The 19,380-nt window shown below is 41.4% G+C and overlaps 1 protein-coding gene across 2 annotated transcripts in view; it reads right to left on the bottom strand.

Moving 5' to 3' along the window:
- gulp1a (GULP PTB domain containing engulfment adaptor 1a) overlaps positions 1-19,380 on the bottom strand; it is a 65,875-nt gene that overhangs the window by 3,503 nt on the left and 42,992 nt on the right. The window contains exons 4-11 of one of the 2 annotated variants that reach the window (XM_070914565.1): positions 11,624-11,685; positions 7,589-7,660; positions 4,220-4,318; positions 3,981-4,118; positions 2,569-2,685; positions 1,329-1,415; positions 344-574; positions 18-156 (exon numbers count right to left, since the gene is read on the bottom strand). In XM_070914565.1, coding sequence (XP_070770666.1) covers positions 18-156; positions 344-574; positions 1,329-1,415; positions 2,569-2,685; positions 3,981-4,118; positions 4,220-4,318; positions 7,589-7,660; positions 11,624-11,685 — 945 coding nt within the window. The remainder of the gene's footprint in view (positions 1-17; positions 157-343; positions 575-1,328; positions 1,416-2,568; positions 2,686-3,980; positions 4,119-4,219; positions 4,319-7,588; positions 7,661-11,623; positions 11,686-19,380) is intronic. The other variant, XM_070914566.1, reaches the window with a different exon arrangement.

The following is a 19,380-nucleotide window of genomic DNA, read 5'->3' as shown; positions in this document are numbered from 1 at the left end:
ATGCGGTCCCTACTCACTTATATCTGGTGGTAATGTGGTCGGCGGTGGTGGTGGGCAGCCGTTGCTGGCCAGCGTGGGCACCAGCGGCGTCACAGGGGAGAAAGGAACCATGTCGAACACGTCTGTAGACTGTGGTTTCATGGAGACACTCCCCGCCTGTACATAAAGTCGTGGGAATGATTAAGCTGACTTGTGAAAGCTTGCACGCATGCAAACAACACTTAGCTATTTTTATTTTTAAAAAGAAAAGCAAGAGAAGAAGAAGTAAAAGCTAAAGACAGACAAAAGCAGGAGATAAAACGCAGACAGAGCAGAAAGAAAGAAAAAAGCGCAGGGTGTTTACGCGAGGCCGCGGGATGCTGCAGCCCTCGGTAGGCTTAGGAGGAAGGAGAGCGGGTTTGGCAGGAGGAGGAGTTAGTAGCCCGGCGGACAAGTTGGACTCCGGCGAGCTCATGGGAGTGAGCGTGACGGAGGAGATTTCCAGACAGGAGAGCGACTTGATGCTGTGACACCAGAAGAGAGAGGAGGGCCTCTGCAGCATGTACGCTTCGTTAGCTGCGTTTATGTGCAGCGGCTGAGAAAAGATCGCAGACAGAAAATGACCAGAGAGGGACAAATATTATTCAGTCACGTGGAGCAGCAGAGGCGTGGGTGTAGTCACAAGTACGGGCATTCAGCCCAATTAGAGAGTGAATGTATCACACCCCTCATCAGACCAATCAGGTGTGTAATTGCTTTGCTTCAGACACAGCTTGGACCCCCACTGACTCCCTCCAGACAGGTTTGGTCATTCCAAACTTGCCGAGCATTTAATCACAGAAGCGATATCAACAAACTCAGCTGTACTTAAAAAATACTTTCAAAACTTGCAAGCTTCAATTAGATCAACTTTTGTAATTAAAAGATGGTCTTGGTTGTGTACTTTTGGCTGATGTGGCACATTTGAATCCCAAATGATTTAAGAGCCACATTACATCAGTGAGCTGTTTTAGTTTGCCTGCAGACATTGCAGTTAAAGGGAGGCTATGTGACTTTGGAAATTAGAAATAACCCAATCATAGTCTTATAAATAAAAAGTTGCATTCATAAGCAATAAAACGCACCCTTGTTCAATTCAGTAAACTCAGGAGTTTTGCTGCTACAGCTTTACTTGGTCTGGTATATAGCAGATATATGACTCTTATTTATCTTCTCTACTTGTGTTACTTCTACGTTTAAACATATAATACTTCAGAAAAAGGTTACACAGATTTGCTTTAATATGTAGAATAGAAATATTGTTCAATCACTAAACTGAAGAGGAGTGTGTCGGTGCAGTGTGTCCTTACTGGTGGCACATGAGCGATCATCAGCTGCTCTTCAAGATCTTGAAGCTGCTTCTTCAGCTCAGAGTTTTCTGTTTCCAGCTCTTGAATCTGCATAAAAACAAAAGCAGTTCAGTAGTTTTAGAGGCCGCAGTGAATGAAAGCATGAACTGCAGCGTGGCGTCTGCTATTGAAGCATCTAATAAAAGCAGGTCTGTTTTCAGCATTGTGATATTGCAGTTTTTAGATAATCTAATGGGGTTTTGAATGGTTTGTTAAGCTTAAGAAATATACATTTCTTAACCCATAAAGGGACACTTAATCCTTCATTTGTTCATGAAAGATTTGGACATACATGGTTAGAGGACAATATTTAATTTTATACTGCAATATCTATATCTATATATCTATATATGTATTGCAATGAAGTAAATTGTAAAACAAAACATTCCTATCTATAACAGCAGACGGGAATGTCTGCGTATGATAGAACTAAATACAAAAAACAAGTCAAGGTACTTGACAGTAGACACATTTACCATATCATCCAAACCCTTCCATAAAATTTAGTTCCCAACTCAAGGGCTCCTTACTAGCTTTTCTCAGGGCTTTCAACCTTATAAAAGCCTCTTCATCACATTTGTTTCTTTTTCTTGACTCGGCTGAAAGTCCTAAAAGTGCTGTGGATGAAACCATAACAACTACTGAGCTCACATGTAACCAGGTCCATCTCCATGACAACTGAGCAATCTTTATCCACTGGGTGACACGGTTGAAAGCTCTGGAAAAAGCCAGTGTGTGAAGCTTGAGTTGAGATTGTTTTTGCTGGTCAACAATGAACTTTGACGTTTTAATAAGTTTGGATCCATTTGCATTAAATAGCTAAAACACAGAATAGAAGTTGCCGGTTTAGAAATGACTTCAAATGAACCCGTTTAGTCACCACGGCCTGTTACTCATTCAATTTACACAAGTAAATACAAATGTTTAATGAATCACCATTTAAACAAACCCACCGGGAAAGCTCCATGGTTTCAGCAGGGTGCACAATAATTCAACTGCAGATTGGGTCCGTAACAACAGAGCTGGCTATCATTAATATTCATCACTGCCTTTTTCATCAACACAGCTTAATTGTCCACACTGGATGATTTAAAACAATCAATAGAAACAAGCTATGCATGTGTCAGCATGGTGGTACAAGTACAAGTACAAGTGAATTAAAGTCTGCGTGAGAGCTGAATCAACCAGATGTGAGACGTACTCTTTTCTGAAGGCTTCCAATCTGTTTCCTGGTCTCCACGTCTTTGCCTCCAGACTCCAGGAACTTCTTGTAGGCCAAGTCGAAGGCCTGTCCGATAGTGAGAGTTATCTCTTCTGCCTGCAGCAGGGGAGCAAAGTTACCCAAACGTTGCGACAGCTTATTTACAGTTGAGTTGATCATTGAGAATATACACTGCCCGTCCCAAAAAAAAGTCGCACACTCTAATATTTCGTTGGACCGCCTTTAGCTTTGAGTACGGCACGCATTTGCCGTGGCATCGTTTCGATAAGCTTCTGCAATGTCACAACATTTATTTCCATCCAGAGTTGCATTAATTTTCCGCCAAGATCTTGTCGGACCGCTGCGCAAAGTCTTCTCCAGCACATCCCAAAGATTCTCAATGGGGCTGAGGTCTGGACTCACGCTCCCTGAACCACTCATTCACAATGTGAGCCCGATGAATCCTGGCATTGTCATCTTGGAATATGCCCGTGCCATCAGGGAGGAAAAACTCCACTGATGGAAAGACCCATTCAGTTTATTCAGGTAGTCAGCTGACCTCATTCTTAACACATAAGGTTGCTGAACCTAGACCTGACCAACCCCAGATCATAACACTGCCCCCACAGGCTTGTACGGTAGGCGCTAGGCATGATGGGTGCATCACTTCGTCCGCCTCTCTTCTTACCCTGATGCGCCCATCACTCTGGAACAGGGTAAATCTGGACTCATCAGACCACATGACATTCTTCCATTGCTCCAGAGTCCAATCTTTATGCTCCCTAGCCAATTGAAGCCTTTCTTTCCCGATTAGCCTCACTGATCAGTGGTTTTCTTAGGGCTACGCAGCTGTTTAGTCCCAATCCCTTGAGTTCCCTTCGCATTGTGCGTGTGGAAATGCTCTAACTTTCACTATTAAACATAGCCGTGAGTTCTACTGTTGATTCCTTACGATATGATTTCACCAAACGTTTAAGTGATCTCGATCACAATCATCCAAGAGTTTGTTCCGATCATCACATTTCTTCCTCGAAGATGATGGTTCACCACTATCCTTCCAGGTTTTAATAATGCATTGGATGGTTCTTAACCCGATTTTAGTAGTTTCAGCAATCTCCTTAGTTGTTTTCTTTGCTTGATGCAGGCCAATAATTTGACCCTTCTGAAACAGATTAACATCCTTTCCACGACCAAAGGATATGTCTTCCGACATGGTTGTTTAAGAAATGAGAAGCTACTAACCGCATCAGCTAGGGTTAAATAAGTTGTTGCCAGCTGTCATCACTGCAGTAACTATCCAATGGAAGGCTCTTACCTATTTGCTTAGTTAAATCCAGCTTTTTTGGACGGGCAGAGTACAATGACAAATACATTTGTGTCAATGAAAAGACAGGCAAGCAGAAGACACTTACACACTTTTCACTGTCAAACACATAGCAGAGGTGTTTGTTGGACTCGGAGTCTTTGCAGATAAAAGTAAATATCCTTTTATCTGTCTTGTCGTCTGCACAGAAGGATATCCTGTGCAACTGACAGTTATGCTGCACATCCTGGAGAACAAACACAATACATTCATTATCGTATCACTTCAGGTGTCATGCACAGAATTAATGCACCTGCCAAAAAACAAACTTCAAACATCTGGACTCACTTTTGTCTTGAGATCTAGTATCTTCACGCCATAAATGGAGATCTGCAATTCCACTTTGGGGGTCTTCTGTCCCTCTGACTTCTTGATGTGTCTCTGAAACTGCCAATGAGGGAAATCACAAACAGAACACTTTGATTAGTTCACCCTATTAACGCACTGATATTTATAAGGAACATAAAAACATGCTAATGACATCCAACAGTACAACTAGAAGCCTAGTAACAAATCTTGTCAGAAAACATGACCCATGTACACACCTTTAAAGCTGCTATATTCTTCCGCCACTAGGGGGAAGCAGAACAAGCTGAAAACAACATTGTCACCTCAAAAAGTTGTTATAATGAACGCGCCAACGACCTGTTTACACACTCAGCTGACACAAAGCAACATCAGCATTCATTGACGTCGTCTTTCTGGCCTTCTTGCATGTGTCCAATATTCAGTCTATGTCCACTATGTTCACCAGCTAGTCGCTTTGTCAATCTGCTAATTGGTGCTGAACAGGTAGCATATAGCAGGTTTATCAGAGCTTTTTTTGTGGAAAACAGCTGCCTGATGGAGCGGAAATGATAGATTCTGATGATTCTTGGTCAGTACGAGCGAACACTTTGAAATTACAAGTAGTAATTTGATTTATTGTTAATGTAAAGTGCAGCTTTAACCCTAACCCCAAACAACACCGACATGCTTGGCAATAAAACAGCAGCATGTTAATCATTTTGAGAGCATATAGCTTCCGTATCGTAATGAATGGAGAAGAATGTGTGGGTGGATGTCTATATTGGTTGAAATTGGTTGATTCAAGCTTATGTAAGCACACGTCACATTTTGTTGTAAAGGAAGAAAAGAAGATTTTGATATTTATTTTGATATAGGAATACAAAGAAATTCAGAAGAAATTATACAAACCTGTGATTCATTCAATGGGTCACTCTTTCAAGCACTGCCAAAAACAGTTTCAGTCTTTCACAGTTATGTTGCCAATGGACATAAATACTTACAGGACTTGGCAGTGACTTTCGGTCAATAACAAATGAAAATGTCTGTTAAAAGGGGGGTGAATACTGTCAGTTGAGGAGACATGTGCAAGTGAACTTGCTGATACCCTACAATTATGTATTATTTTCAATATATATAGAGATGAATGTTTAGGAAGTATCCACTATAGCCATAAACATGAACAAAGATTCAATCTGCGGCTGTAACGTTTGCCTGATTTCCCTTTTCAATGTGGAACCTTGTGAAGACAGAGGCAGTGTGTGTGTGCCAATAAGATACTGCAGTACTTTTTATAGCTTCTAACATTACGACAATTTAAGACTTACAGTAACATCTTATATCCAGCTGTAATCCAGCCCTTGTAAGGCCTCAAGTTACATTTCTATAATTTAAGACATTTACTTTTCAGGGCCTGCAGACAAGAACATGAACAGACCGGGAGACAGAATAGTAAGTGTGTGTGTTACAAGAGTAAAAAACACAAGCATTTATATTCTAACTGATATGAGACTACAGTATTTGACCAACACCACAGTCAGCCTTCCAGGGCTGTCTCTTGATTTAAATTTTTGTGCTACCAACAATTCTTTCCCCCACAGGATGTTTGGAAAGATAACTAAGCCTGTCCTAATTGCCAGTGTATGTGGGAGAGTAACCACGGAGCCTCTGTCTCCAAACAGGCCTTCAAGATCAAATGTAATGTAACAATAGAGGTATGGGTTTGGGAAAACAGGCCTCCCCTACAAGTGGCCTCACAGATTCAACTCTTGGCAGGAGAAGACAGAGGGGAGGCCAGCAGGCAGCGAGCAAAGCCACATTACCAAGAAGCTGTGAGAAAGGAGAGTTATCTGGGTTGTGGCTGTTCCCATGCTTAAAGGCCAGTTAGTTGCAACGTGTGGTCATTGCAACATGCGCACAACCGTGTTGCAATGACCACAAGCTAGTGACTGTGATTTGTGAATATTGTGATGACTAATCTGGGTGTGATAGCTGCCGGTGAAATGAGTTACACAAGCCCATGTGTGAAGATAACAGGCTTCATAAATGGAAAAAATACATTTTATAGTAAATTATAACATGATTTTATTACTTGACTTAATGTTTGTTATATAAGTGTCAGGACCAGAGGTATGCAGGATTAAATATTAAAGCTCTGGTCAATATTTTTATATCAACCATGGACAAAAGGGGTCGCCCTTAGTGACAAACTCAGACTCTGATCTATATATCTATAACCTTTCAGCTCCTTGTTTTGGTTTTTAGGGATTTAACTGTTTTGATTCAACCTCTCCCCCCTCATCAGCATTGTTTCCAGACACAGCAGACAGTAGTAGTGGCAAGTAGATGGTAAACTTAGTGGAATGTTTACCTGCTAAAGAGCTAGATATTTCCCTCGCTCAAAAACACAGCTATAAGTAGCTAAACTTTATAACGTGATAACATGTCAATGTTGTGTTTACAGCGTGTTAAACCGCCCCGAGTGGCCAAAAGAATCAATCAATGCAGGTTTGCAGCAAGGCTAAACCCAGTTGTCACAGCAAGCAGTTGCTTATTTACCAATCGAGCAGACACAGAGCCACCTGATCTACGCAAGCCTATTAGCTCTGTAGCGTACAGTGGGGTCGTCAGGGTATCTGAGACCCGTAGAGCTGAGGGGAACTGCAGGGTTGGTGATAATTCGGTGTTAGTTACAACAAGTGACACCTCTCACATTACATATAGTCAGTTAAGCCATTGTTAATAAATGACAAGTGCAGCTTACATCGATGTATTAATCAACAAATCATTTTATAGCCCAATTGTTTTTACACGAGTGCTATTAACACTAACAGTGTAATTTAGTATTAAGGGATTATATTGTTTCAAGAAATCTATTTTTTTCCTCATTAATATGCAAATGTAGGCTGCAGAGACTAATTAGATCGTCTAATTCATACTAGGAACCAGTGATGGAGAATATTAAGTGTTATGATGTGTCACTGAGTTCTGGCAGTTTAATAAAGTGACTTATTGAGTAAGAGTGGTATTATGGTACAATGGTATAAAATGGCATAAAACGTTTTGGTTGGAGGAGTCGAGCTCGCGGTAAGCAACAACAGGTTTCATGGCAGATAAATATCTGTTTTATTGAGTTTTACATCCACCCGGGGGAAGCTTGACTGAGCAAACTGCTGTGCTCATCCAGCAGCTATAGGCATCCACACTCAGGAGCTGAGGAACTCCAAGGGCACCTTGCTGGTAACTGATGAGGGACGGGAGCATTTGTCACTCACTCCCACCTCGCCTGCTCCGAGTCTCCCATCTAATCCGGTCACTCAAGAACACTTTTCTATCCTTGAGGCTACAGCTTATTCTGAGGATTGGCTTTACCTTCAGCTTTCTGACTGCATCCTTTACGACTTCGGTGCCTTTGGGGGCTTCAACCTCAGTGTTTCCAAGGAACTGGAAAGAGAACAAAAAGGCACACATCTTTCATATGACAGTAACACAACAAAGACGTAGTAAAATGCTTTCACTGGACATGATAAACAAGCATTTCATATATCAATCAGAGAGCAGCTCTCCATCTGCACAAAGAATTAACTCTGACATTTGAGTCAGTATCATCTGGTATTTCTTATTCAACTGAATGTAGATAACATTTGTTTCAAATTATTCATGCTCACATCTTTACCAACATACAATTTCACTTGCTGAGGAACAAAGCATATTTGTTCATATGCCTTGTACATGTGAGGAATGCATATACACAAATGCTCAAACACACGTGTACACTCGCACACGCACACACACACACACACACACACACACACACACACACACACACACACACTGGAGCAGCACTTCTGCCATTCTCCAACAGATGGAGCCATTAACCTTTGTGCCTGAACATTGTGTTTTCCATCTGGCAGCAGCAACAGTGATTGTTCCAGTCACACACACTGCTTCAGTGCCTCCTGAGCTTAATGTGTGTAGCCTGTTCCAATATCAGACTTCATAAACACTGGTGTCAGGGTGGGGGGGGTGGGGGGGGGATAACAATGTCTCCCACTGGAACACAGCAAACAGCTCAGACATACATGGATTGTCTCTACGACACAACAAAATCTGTGTGAAGCTTTCCGTGACCTGCCTTTGCTAATGTTGCTAAAATTTTGTCTTGCAGCTCGGCTTGCAGAAGAATGGTCTCCGTCTGCACTTTATATGGAGTGATGCTGTATGATTTACTGTCTTGCACACTGTCGTTTAGGGCGTTTAATGAACTTTGCAATTAGTTACTATTATTCAGACATTTTGTGAAGCAGCGTGTTTAAGCAGACATTAAAGAAAAATCACGTTGCTGATGTTTAACAGAAATATAAAAAGGAGTTATTTAAATATGTAACTAATTAAACATGCAATGTTTTTAATGAATAACAGTCAGTGTCTACATGGAACTCCGCGTTCCTTAATGCCATGAGGCAGGAGAAACAACACAGCAGCGGCACTCATCGATAGGGCCAGTAAAACAGATCGAGGCTTTATATGAAAGTGTCAGCAGCCTGCGCCGCTGTGACAAATGTACTCCACACACTTAAAGGACACGTCTGAGAGAGCCGCTGACAGATGCCCAGAATAGAACGGAGAAGCACTTGTTCCTGACCAGTGCATTCTGGGCTACGACTGGGGAGGTTTCACAAGGTAAACCAAGCTCGGAGGCTCATCCATCACCTGGTGCACGCAACTGAGAAACGTACCACCCCTTCAGTCCCCACAGTGAGGATTCACACTTTGGCTTAAAGGGACTGCGCACCCTCGAATGCAAAAGTCCAACATAATATGCACAAAGAACACACAATCCCCATGGCGGGTCAGAAAATCCATTGAGATGACACGATGAAGAGCGGAAGCTACACTAAAGAGTTCTGCCTCATCGTCTATGCACAGCTGATTGAAAGGTTTCTCTGATTTTTCCGGCATAATTTCAGAAAGGGCAGGATCTGTGTCCGTGTCATGTGCGATCTAAGTGACTTCTGAATGTGATATGATTGTTGATGTTAGATCCCAGCCGCTCAGAAATTCACTTCTCATCTTTTTCATTCCTCCTGTGGTCCAGAGGTCAATAATGCTTGATTACAGGAGGTCAGCAGAAACTCACTGAAGCTGCGCCAAAAACGCACCAATAGCAGCTTTGTACAACAGGACGACCTCTCAGAACAAAGAAGTGGCAGAGTACTGAAACAGGTGGGCTATAGGAGAAGATGACAGTCTCTACCGTCACCTCACGAGAACATAAAGCTAAATAAATTCATAGAAAATGCCACCTGGACTGAGGAAACCTGCTTGCTGTTGTGACTTGTTCGTGACAGGGTAACAATCTGGCAGAAAACTGAAACAACAGATCTGTCTTGTGGCGTTGGAGGGTTTCTTCATACATATCTGGCCCCTCAGCATCAATTAGGGCTGCAACTAACAATTATAGTTTAGATATACAGTTTACTGTCATATATGACAAAGACAAGCAGCAAATCTTCACATTTGAGAAGCGGACACCAGAGACTGTTTGGTATTTTCTTCTTGCAAATTGACTAAAATGATTAATCACTTAGCTGTTAAATTTCATTTTCTACAAGTTTTTAATTAAAATGGAGCCGTTCTGTCAAGGCAACTTCTCAATAACTGCTAATATAAAAATAATATAAAATAATAAACGTCTCAGAACTTTTGTGCTCTGATTTTGTGTCAAATTACATGAATCTTTCCATGAAATTTCCTAGAATAATTTTAAGAAATTTCTGACCTGTAAAATGAAGCTTTTAGAACAATTGATTGTTAGAAAATAAATCAAAAGCTATTTTGTTTGCGATATGGTTCCAGCTTCTCCAATGTGAGGATTTGCTTCTTTCAACATGCCACCTTGGGGCTCTGGGAGAGCATTTTTCTCTATTTTCTGACATTTTGTACTCTAACAATTCATCGGTTAAATTAGAAAATAATCAGTAATGAAATCAATAGCAAGTTGCAGTCCTACAAGCACAACTGAGGGTCTTAATGCTGTTGATATGAATAAAACTGTGGTTGTGAATCCTTTACTTCAGTCTTAATCTTGTTGTCTTGGGGGAAGTCAGAGTTAAACAGACAAGTCTAAGAAAGTTTTTTAACAGTAGATTGTGAAACCCTCAAACTGCCAGAAAAATACAGAGAACATGACCTTAGTGTTCTCATTAGTAGCTACAGCCCTGCAGCGACTGCAGCACTATGTGCCACGTCACAAACCATACTTCATGTTAGGTTTAGCTCCAGAAAGCCGGGAGGAAAACCTTTGCGATCAAGAGAAGAAGAAAATAGATGTAGGTAGTTTAGCGCTGCCATTAAATTTAAATGATTCAAGACACAACCTTGTTGAATCAATGGATCAAAAAGAGGCATCCTTCTCCAGTAAATTGAGTTTTATTTTCAACTATTCTGAGTACTTTAAAGCCGAGAATAGGCCAAGCATAGCCTCAACACTGTCTCATTCCCTCCAATTCCTTCAGCGATGAGTGGTGTACTCAGATCTCAGCAAATTTAGCCAGACAGGCGACTCATCAGTGAAAGCTGACAATATGCTTAGATTTGCTTCTTTGCTGCATACAGTCGGGGAGTTTCAGCAGCAGTTTGGGGGGATGTGGTGGTTTTGGAGTTCCACCTAAGTTCCATCATAACACTTCTGAAGCTCAGGATGCAGGCCGACAGCGCCTCATAGGAGAGAAACTCTCTGTCGAACTGAAGCAGAAAACCAGTGGTCCCCAAGTGAGAGTGTCCTCCTTCAAGATGTGTTTGATGGATATTTGAAAAATACTTCTTTTTTGTAACAAGACAGTCATGGGTGCCATTTCTTTTCAAGTTATTCTCAGGACCAGGAGTTTTAGCTGGTTTTGACAGAAGCATGAATCACTTTACATAAACACACTCATTAATAAATAAAGAAATCAAGAAGGCTGGAACACTGAGAAACTCTTTCAAATTAAACTTTGACAAGGACGCTTTCCCCCATCACAGCACCGAGGGAAAACAGCTGCTCGGGAAGATAAATCCTAGCGTATACAGTTAGACAGTTCATACTAAAGGTGTGGTGGCATCCAAATAAAACCATCCACCATTAAATATTCACATTATCGCTTTCATGTAATTCTAAAATGAGGTAACTTAGAAATGAAATAAACGTTATGCAGCTTCAACTAGTGACAAAAAAATGGACACCTGGACTGGGAGGTGTTGGTTTGATAGGCCTGACAGGGAGGGAGGTGGAAGCCACAAACACACACTACATTTCAATTTGGACACCTCACCATTGTTTTAACAGCAATGCCTCTCTGGTCTCATGGTATAGTCACAAAGCGTATAATGCTCATTCCAATGCAACAGTCTGATGGTGAAACATACCTTGACATTGTAGGGTATGTAATGCTTGGCCAGTGCCTCCGGGGTATGCATCCATGATTTATCTGAAAAGATACAAACAGCTCACTCAATACAGCAGTCTGAACCAATAAGGTCAATAAGGTATGGCAGAGGCACAATCAACTACATGGTTAAATATATAGAAAAAAATAAAATAAAGGAATGAATATTATACAAGAAAGCACATACACCAAACTTTAACATCACAACCAACCACAGTCTGATTTGTAGGTCAGTGAGCAGCTCCACTGGAACCGTTACGGTTTACTGGCCAAACTCAAGGGCACATCAACAACGGCAATTAGGCAAAGGAAAAATGCTGCTTTCATTTTCCCGCCCTTATTTGTCCTGCAGGTCTGGTGGTTGTGAATGTGCTCCAGATGGCGTAAATTAAAGGCACCCCTGTGGAGTTTCTGACCACCAGCTATGGAGCAATGTTTTCGGCCATCGTGCACATGCACAATCATTCCTGCTGCCGGTTTCACGCTATTCCACTGATCGACAGTTGGTGGCAGTAACATGCAAAGAAGCGCAGCGACGAGCCAACAAAGGTAGTGAAGAAGAAGACGGCAAGCTGATACACATGGATGTGAACACTGCACGATCTAAAATACTTAAAAAAATCAGCTCTGCAAGTGTTTTAAGAGGAAGGAAATGTGCATGTTTGTCAAGGATGTGGTTTGGTGAGAAACACTGAATGTAAACAGAACAATTGCTTGTTTACAAGATAACTCCACAGGGCACCTTTAAGGTGAAGATGAATCAGAGAAAACTCAGAATGTTTGGAAATGTGTGCTTGTAACTCAAATAAAAAAGAAGAGACACTGGGAGGAATATAAAAAGGCTGGACCGGGGCTCCGAGCCAGTTTTGAGATCAGTGAGAGTCTGAGTTGTCACACAAACAGACAGAGAGGCAGATGTGTGCACATCCCCTCCTCTGTTTAGGCCAGGTGCAGGACACTCTTTCCGGTCTAATAAAACTTTTTTAGGAGCTATAATCCACTGTGAGGACACTCAGATACACAGAAACACACACTGCACATGTCGTCCGAGTGCATGCTGCTAGATAACGTCTGTGCAGTCTGTACATTGGCTGTTTGTCGATAACAAACATTTATCTGGACAACGGAGTCTAGCAGTCACATGCACGCATAATAAATGGGGGCTAAAACTCTGCAGCCAATCTGAACGCACCCTTAAACCTGCTTCCAACATCGATCCATTTATTTATTGTAACTGAATGAGTTTCAGGTACGACATCGACAACACTAACAACTATTCCTGAAGCTGTCAGTGTGTAAACTGTTCATAACAGCAGTCAGCCGTTTCAATGAATATTATCACCTGACAGAAAGCTCAAGTACGAGGCGATTTGAAGCCTTTTTTTGAAGCTGTTTTGTCTGTTTTCAAGATCTAAAACGGCATTTCTTTTTTCTTGCAGAGAATTAAAGGCTGTCCGGGCATTTTGTGCGATACTGGCTTCATCATCTTATTCCAGAGCTATTCATCTGTCAAACACATCTAAACTGAATTGGCTGATACAGGCCTATCAGATGGAGACTTAGTGGAGGCTCTCGATGGGATTGGAAGATACTCTTAGCAGACCCTTATTATTTCACTTGGATTGGACTCTTATGGCAATCAGCAGAATAAATCTTGTATTTTCAACTATTTCACAGAGTTAATAGAATTACAAATGAACATCACACATTTTTTTGCACAGTATCACATATTGCAAATGCAGTTAATGACTTACTTAAGACTGACCTTAGAGACAGTCTTTGAAGATTACACCAACAAACTGAGCAGTGGATCAGAGGTCATTATTACCGGGTCAGTGATGGTTTTCTGCATGTCTTTATCATCCACTGATTAGGGATCCTTTTCTTTCTCCGTTTCCCATTCATAAACCGCTTATCGCCCTGTTAATGAATCTTGTGACAGAAGACGCATGACTGTGACCTTGGGGCGCTCACCTCCAGGCTGATGGCGTTAATCAAGACTTTGCAAGGTGCAAACGATGTGAATCAACTTTACCATGTCCTCTGCACAAGTATGCTAATGGCTTTGTTTACATTGATGTTGTTGGCTAAGTAGCTTGATGAATTCAAAGTCTCTTCTAATTAGTGTTCATTTGGTGCCCCATGTTCGCTTAATTGTGATTGCTTATGTTTACTCATCTACCATATTATTTACAAGGGAACCAATGGGCTTATACTTGACTTGCAAAGGAAGTCATGTTGTATTCATCTGGAAATCAGTTTGTGGGCCGGTAATAAACAACCAAACAGGGGAACAATCACAAACACACAAGTTGGTAACTTTGTTTGACTTTTCAGACACTGCATGGTAAGCTGGGAGCCTTTTCCTCAACTTAAATTGTCCTCCTTTTAAGTTTACTTAACAGCTGTGTAATGACATTATCCCTGCTTGCACCTTGCAACAGCACTCCTCCAAAGTGCAATCAATTTCCTAGTGGGACTCTTGAAAGTTGATGGAAGGATGATGTATCTCCTCCTTTCTTGTACAGCTAAGGAGAAAAGAAACTGTAAACTCCGAAAAGAGTCAGGAGGAGGGGAGGGAAGGAGGCGGGTAGTGAGGGCTGACACAGTGGCATGGCAGGTGGGCTGATATTTCAAGGCGTCAGCACACACTGTTCTGATGAAAGGAGGGAAGGGGGGGGGGGGGGGGGCACACATTTTTTTCTCTCTTTGCTGCATAAAATGGCAAACTACGTGAGCACACCAAAAGCGTGAAAAGTGCCGCCCGGGTCGCCGAAAGGGAAGATTAAGTGTTGGGGCGTAAGGATGAGTCGTGGCGTCTGAAGGTCACTCTGTGTGGTTGAGCTGTCAGGTGTGGGATGAAGATGAGGGAGAAGTGTCAGCCCCTCTGTGTCACACTGTCGTGTACGGCAAACAGGTCTCTGGAGACTGTGCATTTGCTTCTCTGTGTTTTTCTGTTTCTTGCAGGACCAGTGAGGACGTGTGAAGGCATAAAGGTCACGAGTCCTTCATGCATGTTACACTCTGTTAGTCGCGATAGCCTTCATCTATCCCCTGTCACATCATGGGCTTGGGTCTTTCTGAAAACCGCTACTTCATCATTTTCCATCTGAAAGCAGTGAGGTTATGACCATATAAAGCCTATGTTTATACACTGCACTTCCACCTGCATGATATCTTTATAGAATAAAAATCCAAATGAAAATATGATGTCAAGTACAATAAATTATAACACCTTGCCCCAAAAGTCCTCCACTATGCTCCTGTTTTCCAAAACTGAATCTTATATTGGTCTTGTTTAAAATCCTTCCTGATCTATTGGCAAGTCTGTGGACTAGAGCCTAAAATACTCCCCACAGATACCTGCTCTCATTAAACAGAGTAGACAGATATAAATGGTTAATCGTTTAGCAATGAAAGAAGTTGACAATAAAGGCTTATTCCTTAGCAATGCAAATAAAAAAGGCTCTGGGGTAGCGACAGCTCTCATCTGCAGATTACACAAACGCTGGAACATCACTGCATTCACATGCTGTGGAGAGCAGTCCACGTGAACAGCAAATTACATTTAAGTTACAATCAAATTAAGTTTCAATACGTTTTGACTCAGACACTCAATATCATTCCTGTTTAAATGAACAACACATTGCATTGCAGGCCTCATAAACATTCGTATCGTGGCACACTGGAGGAGAAGAGACCCAACACCAACAACACTGTGGTAATTTGTAGACTTATTGATGGTTTGATCTATTAGACCTTTATCACAAAGAATCTCTCCTTATCCACAAGCTAACAGCTGTATTTTCCCTTTATCTCACATTCTGCTGTGAATCCAGGCACTGGGGTGATAAAGGGTCCTCACAGTCTCCGATGTCAATGAGATATGCATCCAGAGAAAATAAGTACTCCAGTCTTCTAAAGTCCTACGCTTAAAAAGATTATATATCATTACACATCAGTCTTCATACCGACCTTACCTGGAGTAAAAATACTACAAGTAAGGTCAAGGAGAATATTTCACTGAAAGACAAAGAAAAAGAATAAAATATGTGTCAAAGATCAGCTGACAAAAAGCTTTTAAAGACCAGATATTGTTCAGGCTTTGCTCTCAGAGCAGCTACATTTAGCAACTAATTGCCTGAGGAAATATGTTTGGCATCCAATTAACCAAATTAAAACAACATCTTTTTATGTCTGTTCCATTTATGTGGTTGCTTTCTTTGTAGCACCACACTGTGTACAGTAGAATACAAACAAAGGCTACTATTACTAGTAGTAATATAATATTACTTGTATTAAAACCACAATAGCCCCATGTAAGACATGACGTGTTGTGGTCGCCCCTCTTTAACATTGTCTGAGCGCTTACCTTACAGAGCTCGAGTGCTGCGCTGTAAGTGCACAATGTTTCTGTCGGGCCACAAGAAGTGAGCAGGCAATAGCCTCATTCACTGCAGTGCTCAATCAATGACACATAATGAATTTGCTGGGTATGCACAGTTCTCCATCATGCAGAAGACTACTTCAAAACACACACTTCCACTGAGGCCCAGTAGGACACTGCTGCTTTGAGATGAAGCATTTTAACCTGCACGGCCGTCTGGGCAGAAATAAAACATACAACAAGCGCTGTTTGACATAAATTACATCGCCAGGGTAAAATGCAAATAAAGGATATGCAAAATGTTGCAACGACAGAAATAGTGACAGCGAGTCCTTAGAGAGGATCTCACTTGAGGTTTCGTCTCCACCATATAGAGCACATTTGGGGAAATGGATGAAAAATATCACAAGCGCCCTACAATTTAACACAAGACAACAAAACTGCAATCCACAGATACGGCCTGGCAAACCTCTCTGACAGTAACAACTGAACATTATAAGCTTCACGATGGTTGCACTTATTGCAGGGATATTGTATTGGATTAAATTATATTGTGGAAGCGTTCGTGCTTTTGTGTCGAGCTTCTGTAAATGAATGTAATGCCACTTCCATATTACGGTGGAAGGCTCTTGAAAGGGTTCACTCAATTCAATGTGAGCATCAAATGCAAAAAATATTGTTGGTTGGAACAAATTCAGGGTCCAATCAGGGCTAATACACATTACATAGAGCCAAAAAAGGAAACGCTGGAGGATCATGGACACGGTCATGTGGCTTTACAAAGCAGTGTGGTCAGGGCAGACATTCAGGGAATGACACATACTTTTACATCATAGTGTCCTTCCAGTACAAGGTCGTCAGAGATGCATCAATCAAAAGCACCATCAATTTATTTGTTCTCCCATATAAACCATTAACGGTGGCTTGTGTCATAGTTGCAGGGTACACTTATGAACCGAGCGTTGCTTAGACGGCCATTTATATTGTCCTGCAATCCAGCTAAGATGGCCATGAGGAAATTAAAAAGCTTGTGTATCCTCAGCATCTAATTTTCTGTGCGAGTGCCTTTTGTTGATTCGAACATAATGATGGATAGAGGACATCTGACCTTAATAATGATAACATAAAAAAGAAATGCTTAAAAATGATGTGAATATCACAATTCAAATGAATAAGTGCCTGTGACTATAGCAGAACCCTCCATCCAATCACTTTAGTTGATTTGGTTTCACCAGCTATCATTTAGATGTAGATCCTGACAACAGTTCTGAAATCAGTCACTGTCCTTTATTTTGTTCCAGCACTTGAAACACACAATAAAGACCTTGACTGTACGTATAATTAAATGTAAACTTGAGAAAACTACCTCACTAGCTCTGGTTCCCACTGCTGCAAGAAAATGTAGGGCGAACGGTGCTCTGTCCTGGTCTACTGTACCAATACAGGACCTTGGACCATTCAATTCAGACTGTTCTTCTGCACTTACACAACTAATCTTCTGCTACCATCTGTTGGTGGGGCAGAATTGTAATATATTTGTGACTGTAGTCAATCAGCTCAGACATGATGCAGCACATCACAATGATCTGCAATGAAATGATGCCAAACACACACAGTGGATTCAGTGTGTGTTTCCAATCACTGATAGAGTCTCTTAATACATCACCAGGACATGGAGAGATTATAACTGGACAGTCAATTTTTCATCATATTAACTGTAAAAGTCCAACTTCTACAGCCACTTTGTAAACTTTGTATGTCGGAGTCAGTGGCCTACATGTTGTGGCTCTGTAACAACGGTTCTCTGTGCCTCAGTTCAACACATGTGATTTTGTGACATCACAAGTAGTTTGGAAGCCAATCCTGGTTCAATATGCAACTTACAGTCTCCAGTGCACATACACTGAGAATGGACTTTTCAGTGAAGTAGGGGACATCTTGTGTCCAGTGGTTAAACCTTGGAAATGAACCAATATTTGCGTATTTATATTTTAATCTGGATTGTTAAATGAGGTAGAAGGAATAGGTGCAATTTTACGATTTTTCAATGAGGTCTGGGGGCATTCAATAGTTTAGGAATGTTGTGGCAATTACCCTAGATAGCATGATTATGTTGTGCATGTAATTACACAACATTAAAAAAGTAATAAGCAGGAGGTGAGCAGTTTTCTCTTTCATATGTCAATATCAGACCGTCAGCAGCCGGCCGCAAACCTGACCTGCCCCTCACCAACAACACAACAGGCAGTCAGAGGAAACCAGGTTGACAAGATAACAAGAGCTGTTGCTCAGGTTAAATAAAACTTCATAATAATTGTCATATCAATAACGGTAAAAAACGTCCTGACTGGACAAAGTAAAACTTGACTTGTCGTTTAGCAGACAGCAGATATATGGTATAAAACGATACCATAAAAATACGTTTTTGGATAATATATGACATGTTGTACAGCTTTTGCCAACTCAGGATGGTTGATCATTTGTAGGTAAAGGCTATGTGGTAAATGAATAACATATATTTGCTATTTGAGGCAAAGTAACTACATCATGGTGAGTCAGTCATGGGGTAGAGGTAATGAAATATGCTCTGTTGCCAGTTTATTAGGTACTCCTAGCTAATACAAATGCAGCCTAATACTGTTCATAATTCTTCCTTCATGAAGGTTATAGTGAGCCCATTTATATCAATGAGGTTAGACTCAATAGGAGAGACACATTTCATTAAAACTCAACATCACCGCAAACTACGACCTCCAAAATGACCATACAGTTGAATCAACAGCTCTCTAAAACAGTTCCAACAAAAACTGAACATTATAACCTTCATGGAGGGAGGACTTATTGTGGACTGTTGTATTAGACTGCATTCATTTTGCAAGGTGGCCGAGTGTAAATACTATACAGAATTCACAAGGTCATCAGCTGTCATGTCATGCGGTACTGGTACGGTACACTGTATGCTAGATGAGCTATGTGTCTAAACGGCTGCTGTGTGGCTCAACAAAAAAGGTGCACATGCTGTCTGTTGAGTCCAACTAGTCGGTGCAAGTCACGTCCAACAACATGGGGCACTAAACAAGGGAGATAAAAATGATCAAGATCCCCGATGGCTTTACCTGCTAGACGTGATCAAGTCCACAAAACACAGCCACACATAGAGATAAGGGGGGTGGGGGGGGGGGGGGCTAAATCAGTGGAGTGCGCCTGTTGTCAGAGCCAGCCTTCACTCTTCCAGCCAAAAGAGGCAGGGGCAGCCAGGACAGGTCCAAAAACATATAAAGAAACAAAATGCTGGACTGCGTCATGACGATTCAGATCCCTTTCCAAGTGTAACTATTACCAATTAAGAA

Source organism: Enoplosus armatus, chromosome 11 (genome assembly GCF_043641665.1).
Source record: "Enoplosus armatus isolate fEnoArm2 chromosome 11, fEnoArm2.hap1, whole genome shotgun sequence".
Lineage (NCBI taxonomy): Eukaryota > Metazoa > Chordata > Actinopteri > Centrarchiformes > Enoplosidae > Enoplosus > Enoplosus armatus.
This window is presented reverse-complemented; position numbering and strand designations above follow the sequence as displayed.